The 16,589-nt window shown below is 35.9% G+C and overlaps 1 protein-coding gene across 1 annotated transcript; it reads left to right on the forward strand.

The window, feature by feature from the left end:
- The first annotated feature begins 7,415 nt into the window (after nt 1-7,415).
- On the forward strand, nt 7,416-15,500 carry LOC134656363 (alpha-tocopherol transfer protein-like). The gene is made up of 5 exons (XM_063511882.1): nt 7,416-7,579; nt 9,612-9,706; nt 11,565-11,706; nt 13,657-13,850; nt 15,156-15,500. The coding sequence occupies exons 1-5, from the start codon at nt 7,438-7,440 to the stop codon at nt 15,447-15,449; spliced, it is 867 nt and encodes a 288-aa protein (XP_063367952.1). The 5' UTR covers nt 7,416-7,437; the 3' UTR covers nt 15,450-15,500.
- Nucleotides 15,501-16,589: the final 1,089 nt, after the last annotated feature.

Genomic DNA, 16,589 nt, shown 5'->3' on the forward strand with positions numbered 1-16,589 from the left:
TCAAGGGCTCGGGCCGGCACTGAAAGGGCCTTTCAGTTAAGACGATTGGAAGGCCCAATGCCCTTGAGCGTCAGGGCGGAGCTAAGCGCTCTGTACCCGCACCACCCGCTTACCCCGCTCGCTGCGATCGTACGTGAATTTTGTATCGCTGCACCGCCACGAGGTTCAAAGAATAAGATACAGCCCAGAGGCGTGCAGTTGGCGCTATACTCGTATACCTTGTTTGCAGCCGTGCGATTGCCAAGTCATTATATGTATTACAAATTAAAGATATATATTTGATACAGTTTTAACACCCCCTGGCACTGATTAAAATAACCGACTTAGTTTCACATTACATCTCAAAACTTTTTTGTAGTAGAAGCGTTGCGATACTTGCACCTTTTTACATGTAATGTTTTTGATGGGATCTCATCTCTTTTTGTAGGCAGTCCTTCTTTTCGGGTACTCATACTATGTATACACATATCATAAAGAAACACATCTTCATTCATACTCACATCGTACATCGTAGTGTACCTTTACTTTACTACCTACTATTTGTAGGAACTGCAACAGTAACTTTGTAATAGCAAATTTTTATATGGGATTACAAACTTACTTATGCAGTTCTTAGATCTTTAAAACGTGACTGATATTGCAATATTTTTAGGTTTTAAAATTAAATTTAATAACTACTTATGTTTAAAATTTGAAGCTTGTGGATATACTAGAAGTACCTTAGAATTATGATGATCGTAGGTGAGTGAGTGAGTGTGTCAGTGTCGAAAATAAGGAACTTTGACGTACAATAATTCTTAAACTACTAGTTCAAATTGAATGTTTTTGAGAATATATCTTAAGCATGTTTAGCCCTATATATTACTGAAAATTCAGGGTTTTAGCTTCAGCCAGCACAAAATTACAGGACGTCGAAAATGGCCTGAATCGCTTCGAGAAAAGGATGGTACGGCCGTGCCTCTTTTTTTGCTCGACTTGGCGGGGGCACTGCCGTGCCCCCAGATTTACTTAATAAACTAACATCATTTTAATGGGTAACAATCCTAAAAATGTAATGGTTTCTGAATCAAACTATATAGTATATACCTACAACATAAATTGCCAATGATGATCAATTTTTTTTTAGAAATTGAACTTTATAAAAAAACGTTAAATTTTAATGGCAATATGTCGGCGCATGTTCGAAAACATTTTTTATATATTTCAAATGAAGCTTTCTCAAGCATAAGTGGAAATATTGTCATTACGTTCGTAATAATAGGCTGCGAAACACCGTGTTGCGCGCGCTAAAGCGCGTCACAACCAAATCAACATTCTGCAGTTATTTAATCTTTGGCCACAATAACTCCAATTTTATTGCACCTCGGCTCAGAACAAGCATGCAGAATACAAGGAAGGCACGGAGCGACGAGCGACACAGCCTCCTCAAAGCTAGCACATGACTGCCGGCCACGCCTTTTTCGAGCTACATACGCACAAAATGTTGAAAAATATTCGATTTCTTAAAAAAAAAAAAATTTATTAACATTATTCTACGTTGCATTTGTAGTATCTGTCAAAACAATTATTCTAGTTTAAAAATAACTTTAATCGAATAAACCGTTTACTAGAAATAGGCAAAGTTAGTCGCAAAACGGCCTGTCGTAATGTTCCTTTTTTGGAAAAACTATAAGTCATAGGGAACAAGTCAAACGTTAGAAATGTTGTACATAAAACGTAAAATCATATATATTTTTTTCATATTTTTTTGTTGAACCGTTAAGAAGACTCTAGAATGTTAGAGTTTTCGGCCAAAAACGGCGTCTAGCGCCTTAAACGCAAAATGTTGACAGTTCCGAAAAACTGACAGGACGATATCTTTCGGCGGACAGATCAACAGTGGGCCCCTTAACAGACATAGATATAATATGTTATTATATGTATGTTCGTGTAACTCTTTAAAATCTTATCTGAACGCTATTACCAGTGTGTGTTGAACTCACATTTATGTGTTACTCATATAATTGACATGTCGATTAATGGAAGGGCGTTAATTTTTTTTTATTGGTTTATTTAAGATTTCGTCAGGTGACAAGCAAAAGTCACTAATTACTATAAAATATTTAAACAAAAATCAACCTTCTTTTCGTACTAATATGATTCACTATGGCTATGAACTTGTGATGGTACTTAGTGAGTTTTGTTTGTCACCTGACGATTTGATAAGAGTAGGTAAGTTTTACGTCGGTACCTATTTTATTTTCATATGGTTGACGTTAATTGTCCAATATCTCCATATGACCAATTATTTTTAAGTTATGAATGTACTGATACTTTTTTTTTACTTTTTTACTAAATTTAAGAATGCAGGTAGGTACTTGTTGATTATTAATACTGAAACCTAAATGTACTGAAATTAAACGTGATATTTAGAAAAAAGTTTGTTTGATTTTCTGAAAAACAACATATTTTTCCTAAGTTTTGTTTATGTTTAACTAGCTAGCGACCCGCCCCGGCTTAGCACGGGTAACGAATTTACACAAAACCTTGAAGTACCTATATATTATACACCAAATCCTTCCTCAAGAATCACTCTCAAGTATTAATAGGTGAAACCCGCATGAAAAACTGGGGACAGTAAGGAAACAGTTTTTTACTATAGGTAAACTTGCAAATCTTTTCAATATTGAACCAGATTTCTAGTGGAATATTTTTTTAATTACTTACCTAGACCGCCTAGACGTTTCTGACAACAATTTTGCTACTCTCCTTTTTACTTCAGAGACATAGTTTTTAGGGTTCCGTAGCCAAATGGCAAAAACGGAACCATTATAGATTCGTCATGTCTGTCTGTCTGTCTGTCTGTCCGTCCGTCCGTATGTCACAGCCACTTTTTTCCGAAACTATAAGCCCTATACAGTTTAAACTTGGTAAGTAGATGTATTATATGAACCGCATTAAGATTTTCACACAAAAATAGAAAACAAAATATTTTTTTGGGGGTTCCCCATACTTAGAACTGAAACTCAAAAAAATTTTTTTTCATCAATCCCTTACGTGTGGGGTATCTATGGTATGGTCTTCAAAAATGATATTGAGGTTTCCAATATAATTTTTTTCTAATCTGAATAGTTTGCGCGAGAGACCCCCCCCCGTAACTTCTAAAATAAGAGAATGATAAAACTAAAAAAAAATATATGATGTACATTACCATGCAAACTTCCACCGAAAATTGGTTTGAACGAGTTCTAGTAAGTAGTTTTTTTTTAATACGTCATAAATCCCCTAAATACGGAACCTTTCATGGGCGAGTCCGACTCGCACTTGGCCGCTTATTACTATCTGAGTCAGTTTTTACTTTAGTCAGATGCAGAGAGAGGGTAGAGGTGACCTCCCTGCATATAGACTGATTGTATGAAAGGGGGGGTCACCTGCTCTCTCTGCGTCGTTCATTAATTTTAGCGTAACGCCATCTATATTCCGTATATACAAAACTGCAGTTAAAAAGAAAACAAAGGACCAAGTGTGAGTCGTACGGTGCGTGATTCACTTAAAACACAGATGACATCTACTAGATGGAGCATTAGGACTAGTGATCCTGCAATACGACAGACTGGAAGACAGTCGATGGAAGACATGCACACTGATAACCCTAATCCACTAGCTAGGGCCTAGTGGTAGGGTATAGGGTTATCAGAGCCCGTACCACTGACATTTACGCTATCGAGAACGTAATTTACTTTCTATACATCTCATTTGCACTAATATGCGAGTACGAGCGAGATGTATAGAAAGTAAATTACATTCTTGACGGCGTTTAAATGTCAGTGACAAACTGATGGTAGCCGTATAGTAGGAAATGCAATCACTGTTGTCAGTAATTGTCGATCGCATTCGATGACAGTCGCTGTGTTGACCTAGAGTTGCATTATGCGAAGTCTATATGAGGTAGTCAACTTGAAAGAATCGCCAAGGGTCATCACGCGGAAGGCATACTGATAACCCTTATCCACTAGGCCATGCAGTCACAGTTGTCAGTAATTGTCGATCGCACTGGAAGACTGTCGCGAGTTTATGCGAGCCTAGTCTAATTATTTAATTACAATTAAAATTTTACTTTAATAAATACAGTGTGGTGTGGTAAATAATAGTTGAGAGAAGAAAATTAACGTCTGTGGCGATGAATTAATTAATACGTATTTAAATAGATTTGGTTGTTTTCGGAGCGGAATGATTTTTTTTAACACACGAGGATTTTTCGTATATGGTATTTCGTATACAGTTACATAGGTAAGTTAAATACTTGACTGTCTAAGTAAACGATTAGGCTGGTTTTAAAATTAGTAAAAAAAAATTAAATACATATACTTATGTAGGTACTATGACTTAATTCCATAGCGCCCTACAGTTCCTACAAAACGCACCATTTGTATGAAAATCGAACCACCTTAATTAAATTTACATAGGCTACCTATCTAATTGTTTATTTTTTTTTCGTGGCCTCTATATCCACATAAAATACATATGGCAGTAGTGGGACTAAAAATAACGCAAATTAAATTATGTAATAATACTCATAATAGTTATTTGTTTTATAAGGGGGCAAAGTTACCCGAGCACGTGGAAGACTCCAAAATTGGAATCTTGAGCGTTGCGACTTGCGAGGGTATCAAAGCACGAGGTTTAAACAAAATTTGCCCCCGAGTGGAGCACAAAAATGTTCACCACACCAATCCGAAAAAAATATTAACTCTAAAGATATGAAACAAAATCAAAACAAATCAAATCCAAATGAATGTTTTTAAAAATGTATCATTCAAAATAATAATTTAAAAGTCAATTCTTCCAGCAAACATAAGAAAATCACTCAAAATTTGCATTTGATCACTTTGCTTCACATGTGAATAAAATTCAACTCTGCTATCAGTTTTTGAACAATCAAGGGAGGCTTTACCAGTTGGTATGGCAAAAACTATTTTATACATATAAAACAAATAGGTGTGTTGTTTGCAAGCAGAAATAAAAAGGAGTTGTATGTCATCGATTAACACGTGTAGGCTACACGTCTTTGTTTTATGTCCTTGTCCTTACTTTATTGAGTCATTGCCTTTACATATTAAAATGGATTTTTTACTTGCATTCTGTTACCATGAAGGGATTCCTTGCATTTTTCAATGAAATTCCTTGATACTTGGTAACCAAAGCCAAATAAAACACAAATCTCTGTTAAAATTACAACGTATTTTTGGCCATCCTGTAGCTGTACAACCTAAATTATTTAAAATATTATGTGCATGTATGTATTTAGATGAATAAAGTTAACTTATTATGTGTCCATGTGAATGATTACACGGTTCTAGCTACTTAATATTTTTATTTTATAATTAAATATGTAGGTATATTAATATATACCTACGTATTTAATTATAAAATAAAAATATTAAAAAAAGATACAATATGTAGTACAAATTCAGGGTTGGGCAGTATTTCAATTACATGTTTTTGAAATACGTATTTGAAATACAAATTAGTATTTTGTATTTGTATTTCAAATACTACCTCAAAAGTATTTTGTATTTGGTATTTCAAATACTGCACTCACATGTATTTAGTATTTTGTATTTCAAATACTTCAAGCTTCAAAATACATTTCTATAAATACATTTTATTAAATTCTATAATCCTAAAATGTCTAATCTCTCGCACAAGCTGTGAGCCTACCGCGAACCTCCGATCCAGCCGAGATACAATTTTCATTGGCTGGATACTGGATCTATATTAGGTCAACTTCTGCGTGGAACTTTTCGTTTAAATCTAGGGGATAGGGTCATTGCAGTAGTTTCCGTCCATGCACTAGTTTTCGACGACTTGACGGATTATCAAATATATATTTCATTTTTAATTTACTACTTTTTGCGAAATCTTCATCTTCCTCGCGTTGTCCCGGCATTTTGCCACGGCTCATGGGAGCCTGGGGTCCGCTTGGAAACTAATCCCAGTAATTGGCGTTGGCACTACTTTTTAGCGACTGCCATCTGACCTTCCAACCCAGAGGGTAAACTAGGGCCGTAATTGGAATTAGTCCGGTTTCCTCACGATGTTTTCCTTCACCGAAAAGCGACTGGTAAATATCAAATGATATTTCGTACATAGTTCCGAAAAACTCGTTGGTTCGAGCCGGGGTTCGAACTCGCGACCTCCGGATTGCAAGTCGCACGCTCTTACCGCTAGGCCACCAGCGCTTCCTTTTTGCGAAATATCATTGTTATATGTAGACAGATATATTGCTTAGACGCCTTAGACATAAGGATTGAAATCAGTCCAAATTTGTGCAGGAATGTAGGTATATATTTAAATTTCGTCAAGTGGACGTAAACTAGAGCTGGACGAAAACTAGCGCAATGACCCTATAAGTTTATATGAAAGGATATTCGTTAACGTTAAAACTAAATGCTAAACAAAAAAATAAATAAAGGTATATTTTGTAATTGAAATACATTATTTTAAACACTGTAATTTGTATTTTGTATTTCAAATACCCGTCACCAAAGTAGTTTGTATTTTGTATTTCAAATACTTTTAAAAATGTATTTTGTAATTTGTATTTCAAATACGTGGAAGCCAGTATTTTGCCCAACCCTGAGTACAATATAATACCTATCAGTCCGCGTGTAATAAATATGTCAATCTACCTAGTCGTATAAGTCTCACAAGCCTATACAGTACAAACAAATGTAAAAATGTGTTATGTTAGTTAGACCATAAATAATCCTAGAAAAAAATTCTAGATTCTAGAATTAAGAGCCGAAATTAGTACAAACCGGCGTTTATAAGAAACTTATTGTTCCAAATTAAATGTCGATTAAATACAAGTTCGATAGTTTATTTATATGTAGGTAATGACGATATCACAAAACTCGTTTGTGAACGATTAAATTGATAACTAGTCATGCGCAACATGTTTTTGTCGATAACAAAACTGACCCGAGTCTTATTTAGGTATCTATATATAACTTAATTATGGTATCGCTTCCTTATCATTGTTTTGTACTTTAAAGTTTAACACAAGTAACACAACACAAGTATCAGATGTTTAATGGACCTCGAGAGAAACAGAGGTTTCAAATCGTTGCGTTTAAAGTTGAACGTGTGTGAGAGTGTTTTTCTGTGTATATGAGTGCAATGTGCATACCTCTGGTCTGTGTAGGATCCTGGCCGATTTTTTTTGATACCTTACATTTTAACATTTTTAACCACCGACGAAATAAGAGGGATGTTATACGTTTGGCCGCTTTTGTACGCGTCTGTCTGTGGCACCCTTGTTCTTAAACGAGCTTAGATGTGGATTTTTATTTAAAAGCAGATATAGACATTAAAAATTTTTTCGTTTATCAAAATTGGTTCATCCGTTTGTGTTGTTTTTCTTTTTAATTTAATACCTTGTCTTTCAGTTATAAAATGCCCTTCATAGACATAGCGTTCCAGGCCGACGTGAGTAGGTACGAAGATGCCGAGTTCGAGGAATTCTCAAGAAGGAATTGCGACGAGAATCCCGATACCAGGGACTCAGCTATTGAAGAGCTGAGGCGGTTGCTTAAAGGTAGGGAGCTGAAAAGGGGGGAACTGAATGGTAGGTATTGGGAGATTCTTCAATGGGGTTAGCCGGTCCAAGTATTTACTTATAAATGGCGCCATGTCCTTAGTTCGCTACATGTCAGTTGCTCTCACTATAGTTGAAATTTTAGGACTCTCATTCAAGTGGAAGTTTTTATTATTTTTCCAAATATTTTCAAATTATTTTATATTCATATTTAAAAAAATCAAAATATCATTAAGCTGGTGCGTCCACTCTCCAATCTCTCCATTTTAATGAACAAAATACCTTGGAAATTAGAGGTTTGGTAATTGAGCGTTTTCCAAAAAAAATTTACATTTCATTCATGTCTCCAAAATATTGACTTCTTAGGGCTCAGTTTACTCAGAATCATTTGTACATTCACGCCTCATACATGAAAAAATGTGTCCCAAGATTTCCTTTCCAGATCGTGACATTTTTGTATAAATATTTTTTTTATTTGTATGAACGTGACGCACTGGAAAAATATTTTTTCATACAAAATTTTGGGACACCTTTTTTCATGTATGAGGCGTAGGGCTTGCAATTCGAATATTCGAATATTCGAATTTGTCGAATATTCGACCTGTTTTGATATTCGAATATTCGGCCGCTCAGGTTTCGAATATTCGAATATTTTTTTTACAATAAAAAAATCTATGTCATCCGCTGTAGTTACAGTTTCTGTGTGTTTTACGGGTATTTACAGTGAATGAGGAAGGGTAGGTACCCAAATACGAAGGAAATAATATTTTTACTGTATTCCTCTCGATAGACTTCGTGAATACAGTGAAACCTAACTCAATTTAAAAGAAAACGAAATCAAAAAGTATGTTATTTTTACGGTGCGTAAGTTTTAAGTTAAAGGGTCATTCTGTTTATTCAGTATAAGCGTACGTTAAGCGAATTTTTGAAGTCTAAACCTTGCCACTTATCGCAATTCTCAAATTTAATCATACCAAACCTGCCCAACTTGGTAATCTAACCATGCACCTTTAGCTGACGAATAATCCACCCAGCACTCAACTAACTTTTTCCCTTAAATATTCCAATATTATATAATTAGCCGACCATTAGGAATAATAACTTGCCAAAACAAATAAAGTCAATAAAGATTCAAAATACAATGAAATTAAAGGCCTTTTTACAGGCCTCTGAGTGATTACAAGTTAATTTAAATCGGAAAATAATTAGGTACCTACTAAAAAAAAATATCTTACATTCCTAGGTGTTTGGATGGTTAAAGTTATATTATTTCACGCAAAGACGCATTTATAATAAGTTTTATCTAGAAATATTAAATACGCGAAATATTATTATATTATATATTTATATTTTGGCGTTTTACTTGTTTTTAGAAATGTGGGCATCTTATAAATAGTAGGATGATAAAATCTAGTCAATTAAGTGGATTTCTGCCAAATATCCTTAGTTTTAGCAATATGTGAAAAAAGCTTTTGAATAAAACGATAATAAACCGATTTCTCGTTCCTTTTCTTATTTTTTATAATATTCGAATAATTATTCGAATATTCGAATACGTCGTCAGAAAAAGTCGAATATTCGAATATCTGAAAGTTTCGAATATTTGCAAGCCCTAATGAGGCGTGAATGTACAAAATGATACATTTTTTTTTGGAAAACGCTCAATTACGATGGACCAAGAATGTTTTGCTCGAAGCATAAGGAAGTAGGTATCTATGTAAAGTACTATATAAATATATAATTATCAGCAGTTTCAAACGAACCCCATTTTATTTGTAACTATTCAAAAGTGCGAAAATATTTAAAATTTACATCTTACATGCCTTTTGTAAACCTTTGAAAGCAGTTTTGCTTATGAACGTGTTCGTAACCCTAATGTGGCTCAAACAAAATTTTCAATTAACAGTGACACTCTGTATAATGGCAACACTAGTGGGGAAATAGGGACTAGTAGAAATAGTGTACCGACTAGTGCGATACACCAGGGCTCCATGTCTACTAAGAGGTGTTTGCTCTATAAGTTTTGTTGCAGAAAAGGGGGCATGTCGGCCGCGGCGGACGGACGACGCGTATTTATTGAGATTTCTGAGGTGCCGAAGATTTATTCCCGCCTTGGCACATAGATTGGTAAGAAATAATCGGGATATAGGAGAAAGATGAGTTTAAAAAACAACGGGTTGCACTCCGGGAGTGCCGGCAGAAGTGAAAACTCAATGACATTGTAACAGTTTTTCGATCAGGTCACGTGTCCGTCTTACGAATTTTCAATCTGTCTAATCTGTCGGTCACGTGACCTGTCGCGAGTTTAACATTTTTTTCCCCACCTCAAAAAGTGCACAGCGCCGCTAAAGAAGTATTCACTTCAAAAAAATTAAAATTGTAAAAGATATATTTTCCTATTGCTACAAGCGTACCTGGCTACTGGGCCCATAACCTGTGTTGCTTTGTATGCTTTGCTTTGTTTTAAACTTGAATTTGTAGGAGTATCAACTATGTAATATTTAGTAAACAATCTACGATCTACGACAATGTAAAATTATGTGGGATGAGTTTTCTTTTGTTGCACAAGATAAACAGTAATTCCTCTTTCCACGCACGTTTCATTGAGTCGTCGCGATCGTGACTATGGTGACTAAATTATATTAGAAAATTTAGAAATCGGTACAATATGTTCGTGTATGAGCCAATTTATAGGTCAACGTCATTTTACCTGCAAAACCTTGCGTTGTTTTATACATAGGTGACCTTTTTCTCAGGCCTAGGTACAGGTACCGTAAAAGTCGTAAAACGTTAAACCACGGAGCTATAGTCGAAAATCTTCAAGTCCAAACCATGGCTCACAACTAACGGATATCTTTTTGAGGATATAGGACCTACATTTATTTTTTTAAATTGCTTATTAATGAGGCAACATATAGCTGATCAACCAAATCTTGTCAGTAAAAAGCGGCCAAGTGCGAGTCGGACTCGCCCATGAAGGGTTCCGTATTTAGGCGATTTATGACGTATAAAAAAAAACTACTTACTAGATCTCGTTCAAACCAATTTTCGATGGAAGTTTACATGGTAATGTACATCATATATTTTTTTTAGTATTATCATTCTCTTATTTTAGAAGTTACAGGGGGGGGGACACACATTTTACCACTTTGGAAGTGTCTCTCGCGCAAACTATTCAGTTTAGAAAAAAATGATATTAGAAACTTCAATATCATTTTTGAAGACCTATCCATAGATACCATAGGTTTGATGAAAAAAAAATTTTTGAGTCAATCAGTTCGAAGTATGGGGAACCCCAAAAATTTATTGTTTTTTTTCTATTTTTGTGTGAAAATCTTAATGCGGTTCACAGAATACATCTACTTACCAAGTTTCAACAGTATAGTTCTTATAGTTTCGGAGAAAAGTGGCTGTGACATACAGACGGACAGACAGACGGACAGACGGACAGACGGACAGACGGACAGACAGACAGACAGACAGACATGACGAATCTATAAGGGTTCCGTTTTTTGCCATTTGGCTACGGAACCCTAAAAAAGGCGCGAAATTAAAATTTTCTATGAGAGGATATCCCTTCGCGCCTACATTTTTCAAATTTGCCGCCTTTTTCTACTGTCAAGATCTGGTTGACCAAGTATAGTTTCATAAATGACGTAGGTAAATATATCACCCGAAAATACTAAAGATAACATTGTTACCTGCTTAATTATTTTAATTAATTTCCGATCCTGCGAATTAAAAAAATATCAACCGAAACATCCTATTTTTGAAATTTGGACCCGAAAAATGTCCCAGATTTTTGTTTTTGCGATTCATCACAAATGGAAAAAATATTTATTAGTATACTTACTGAAACGTGACGATCAGAAACGAATACTTACTGCGATTTTTTTTGTAGTCTTCATGATTTGCGTCAATTTTTCCGATCTATTTTTTTTATAACTATTTAAATAAAACTAAAAGATTTTTTTAATAATTTCAGATGGTGCGCTACGAAGATTTTCGCTCAAAAAACCCCGAGTTGTACGACTGCGACGCGTTCGGCCTCCAACGCGTCAAAGACGTGTTCTCCTGCACCTTCCCCGACAACCCTGACAATGGCAGAATCACCATCATGAGGCTGGGTAATTAACAAATATATTTTTTCAGCTCTTACTCCCTCATGCAACACAATGTAACAGCACACAGTTTCACAAAACCCCGAGTTGTACGACTCTGACGCGTTCGGCCTCCAACGCGTCAAAGACGTGTTCTCCTGCACCTTCCCCGACAACCCTGACAATGGCAGAATCACCATCATGAGGCTGGGTAATTAACAAATATATTTTTTCAGCTCTTACTCCCTCATGCAACACAATGTAACAGCACACAGTTTCACAAAACCCCGAGTTGTACGACTCTGACGCGTTCGGCCTGCAGCGCGTCAAAGACGTGTTCCTTCCCCGACAACCCTGACAATGGCAGAATCACCATCATGAGGCTGGGTAATTAACAAATATAACTTTTCAGCTCTTACTCGCTTATGCAGCACAATGTAACAGCACACAGTTTCACAAAACCCCGAGTTGTACGACTCTGATGCGTTCGGCCTGCAGCGCGTCAAAGACGTGTTCCTTCCCCGACAACCCTGACAATGGCAGAATCACCATCATGAGGCTGGGTAATTAACAAATATAACTTTTCAGCTCTTACTCGCTTATGCAGCACAATGTAACAGCACACAGTTTCACAAAACCCCGAGTTGTACGACTCTGATGCGTTCGGCCTGCAGCGCGTCAAAGACGTGTTCTCCTGCACTTTTCCCCACAACCCTGACAATGGCTGAATTACCATCATGAGACTGGGTAATAACAAACCTAAATTTTCAGTCTACAAGCCACCTAACCCTACAGTCGCAGTTAGGTATATCCCAGCGGCCGGGGGGCACAAAAATATCTGAACACGGCAAAAATATCTGTTAGGCCTCTATTATAGAGATACAGGCGTGTCCAGATATTTGTGAGTACCTTGGTCGCTCCGGTATATCTGATGGCGATTGTACGTATCGTATCGGTGACAGTTTTATTCTATGGCACGGGCGAATTAGTACCTAATTATTCATTATTATAAGGAATTACATGAAAAACTGTTACATGTACCTAATGTCATTAAGTTTTTCTTTATTGATTTAAATGCCATCTAGTCATCTAGTGTGTTTCGCTCTAACTGGTATTAATATAACTCGAGTACTAACAGTGATGTGCTTAGGGGTTTCAAGTAATTAACGCTAACGCTAGATGGCGTTAACCTCAATTATACAGTGCTGTAGACATTTTGCAATAGTGATTGAGTTTTCACTTCTGCCAGCACTCCTGGAGTGCAACCCGTTGTTTTTTAGGGTTCCGTACCCAAAGGGTAAAAACGGGACCCTATTACTAAGACTCCGCTGTCCGTCCGTCCGTCCGTCCGTCCGTCCGTCTGTCACCAGGCTGTATCTCACGAACCGTGATAGCTAGACAGTTGAAATTTTCACAGATGATGTATTTCTGTTGCCGCTATAACAACAAATACTAAAAACAGAATAAAATAAAGATTTAAGTGGGGCTCCCATACAACAAACGTGATTTTTGACCGAAGTTAAGCAACGTCGGGCGGGGTCAGTACTTGGATGGGTGACCGTTTTTTTGCTTGTTTTTTTACTTGTTTTGCTCTATTTTTTGTTGATGGTGCGGAACCCTCCGTGCGCGAGTCCGACTCGCACTTGGCCGGTTTTTTTTTTATTTATCCGTGACACCCCGGAAACTTTTCGTTTATTGCCTAGATAAAATAGAGCTATTAAGAAAGCATTAGTCCAAAAATACTGTAAGTAATTCGCTCTTAGTCAAACTAGATATTGTGAGCAGTCTACTTGCCCTTTTCTACATAATCAAAAAAAAAGACTCGTCATCCATAATTGAATGTAATTTTTCCATAAGATAATGCAAAATCGACAAAATTAACCAAGACCGTCTTCTTTTAAAACTGGTTATACGGAAGTAAACATATAATAAGCCCCTTTGTATTATTGATTGCCTGTTTCGCCTTATATTCTCAAGGCAAGTGGGATATGGACAATACCCCGGCAGAGGACCTAATTCGCTGTGCGTTGCTGTTGGATGAAATATGCGCTATGCAGCCTAGGCTGCAGATTCTTGGGGTCACCATTGTTATAGACCTGAAGGGACTCGGTCTTAGACATATGAGATATTTGAATTTGAAGACAGCGGGTCAATTCGCCAGCTTGTTGGGAGTAAGTATGAGCTATTTATTTTCTGGTGGTATTTTAATAACCTAGAATGCTAATATGTAACTCGATTCAGAATCACCCGGCGGGGCGTTGAACAACTTAGTTACAGATTTTTTTTCGATTTTTACTGAGCATTCAGCATCAAATAGAAAGTTACGGCCAAAGTGGCAAAATATATAAGAAAATCATCCTTATTTCTATGATAACAATTAAAGTTGTGATTACGATTTATTTGTTCACTTTTGCATTTTCAATCGTAATTTATAAAATTTAAGATCAAAAACTCCGCAAGTTGGCAGTTGTTATTTGTTGACATTGAGGGCCCGATTCGGGTTTTGAACTAGACATCTATTAGATGTCTATTAGACATCACCAAGATACGACAACTATATGTTTAAGATCTTGCCTGTCCAATTTGACATTTATTTGATTCTGGAGATACTCTTGAACGATTTCCACAATCTAAACTACAACGTATCTAAGTACATATCGTATCGTTCTCTAGTCTAGAACGGATCGTGTTTTCCGAATACCGCGGTGAATAACATTGATTGCTAGGGGATGCAAGATTAGGGCATTACTAGGGGAAGATAAGTGTGCACGAAACATAACGTAAAACGTAACGTTTGATTTTACTCCTCGTAAATTTTCATACCCCGGGCTTTGAATAAGTATATGAAAATCGATTAAACTCCAAAAATATAAATATGTATTATAAATGAAGTGCCAACTCGCTATTCCTATCCTATGTAATTTGATTTCATTTTAACTGCTAAGCAAAACAACTGAAAGTACCGTTTTTATTTGTGTGCAAACAAAAAAGTAACCGGTATTCCCACCGAGACTAACGGTTAAACCCAAACTACCAGGCAATCATAACACAACAGAAGCATCTTTGTTTTGCTTTGAGCCATCCACTACATACTACACTCAAGTACTCACTCATTCATCGCTATACAATAATATAGTTATGTATTAGCGATGAATATCTCTTTCTATTGCAGTATACAAGAAAGAGTAGGATTTTAAAGAATGAACCGATGCGTCATTTCAACCGCCTATAAAGCGTGAGCTATTCAGACGCCCAATATAACCAATATTACTACGCTTTCGTATCATACATGATTACGGAGTATTTTAAGCTGCCGTTACATTGGTTCTTGAATATTTCACTCACTCAGGCTCGCAACGGGAATGTAAACCCAATGTGAAACCCAAACGTCATTGGCGGAGAATTCAGGGGAATGCGGCCGACACTAAAGGGTTAACTTGCAACACCGAACTTACCAGGGCCTCATAACTTTACAGGTGGCGTTCCCGCTCTTGCTCCAAGGCCTGCACATTATCAACTACAACTGGTTGTTCAACTATATACTTCCGATGTTCAAACAGTTCATACCACAAGCGGGTTGGGAGAGAATACACTTCCATTCAAATTTAGAGTCTCTCCACAAACATATTCACCCTCAGTACCTGCCAGCGGAATATGGAGGACATTGCAAATATCTAGTCACGTGTGAAGAGTGGCTTTCGAAAATTGAAAAATATAAAGACGATTTTATGGTGGAAGATTTAAGAGATTTGGGGTATCAGGTAAAGTAGGAAATAAGAGAAGGAAGGAAATAAATAAGACTGAAAATGCCAATTTATTTTTAATAAAAATATTACACTTATAGCGGAACTGTACCTAGGTACATTGTTAGACGTGGTAAATACGCTATTGTACGTGTATAATAATAATATGCGATTAAAACTTTTTTAATTTATAAATTATGTGTTATATTACACAATTTATTTCAAGTTCCCGTTCACCCCATTCGCGATACACAAAAAACAATAAATATTTTTTTATATTTAAAACTTTCGCGTTTTGAACAAATATTAACTCACATTCACAAACGTCGGTAAATAAAAGTAAGTAATTGAATAAATTTCGCGTTAAACCCGTCTATAAGTAAATGTGAGTTAGTAAATTATTATTTTTTAAACAATTAAGCGACTACATGAGTTATACTTATATACTTATCTACCTAATTTGTTTGGTTTGTTCCTGGTTCGTCGTATTCCTGTTTCGTCGGATTCCTGATTCGTCGTATTCTTGTTTGTGTAGGTATATAAGTTTGCTGTTAAGTTTTGTTTGAATTTTTCGTTTGTAAATATGTTTTCAATTGATATTAAAAACAAAGGTGAAGTCACGGTAATTGCATAGTTTCATTTCATATTGATATTTCGACGAATCAGGAATCCGACGAAACAGGAATGCGACGAAACAGGAATACGACGAACCAGGAACAAACCATTTGTTTTGGGTATTGATTAGGATATTAGAGACGTTTGGGTTTATCTTAACATATTCAATGAATACTTAGGTACCTGATTTACAGGTTAGATATATAGATATTGGTGGTATTTTTGATTCGATAAAGATGAAGTTTGCCTATATCGAATCAAAAAACTCAATCTTTAATTCTTACTTTGATTTTTTTGATAAATATAACGTATAGATATAGTTCGTTTTTTTTAGCATTAGAAAGAACTTGAAAGAAGATAAGCGATCTTGACATGTCTTTTAATAGAAAAACGCTTTTTAAAAATCAGTAACTAATACTTAAGAAAGCAGAAGAATATAAATGATCGTATTAGATTCATAATTGTTACATATTTGCCGTAACTTATTTTTAAAATGTGGTTTTCAATTAAAAGACCCATCAAGATTGTTTACCTTATTTCTAATGCTAAAAA

This window comes from Cydia amplana, chromosome 18 (genome assembly GCF_948474715.1).
Source record: "Cydia amplana chromosome 18, ilCydAmpl1.1, whole genome shotgun sequence".
Taxonomy (NCBI): domain Eukaryota; kingdom Metazoa; phylum Arthropoda; class Insecta; order Lepidoptera; family Tortricidae; genus Cydia; species Cydia amplana.

What these genes read in the sequence shown, in the direction of transcription:
- LOC134656363 (XM_063511882.1), top strand. Translation starts at nt 7,438, where the DNA reads ATGCCCTTCATAGACATAGCGTTCCAGGCCGACGTGAGTAGGTACGAA. An exon ending in GCTGAGGCGGTTGCTTAAAG is followed by an intron (nt 7,580 to 9,611) that starts GTAGGGAGCTGA and finishes GTTTTGTTGCAG; the next exon opens with AAAAGGGGGCATGTCGGCCG. An exon ending in AATCACCATCATGAGGCTGG is followed by an intron (nt 11,707 to 13,656) that starts GTAATTAACAAA and finishes TATATTCTCAAG; the next exon opens with GCAAGTGGGATATGGACAAT.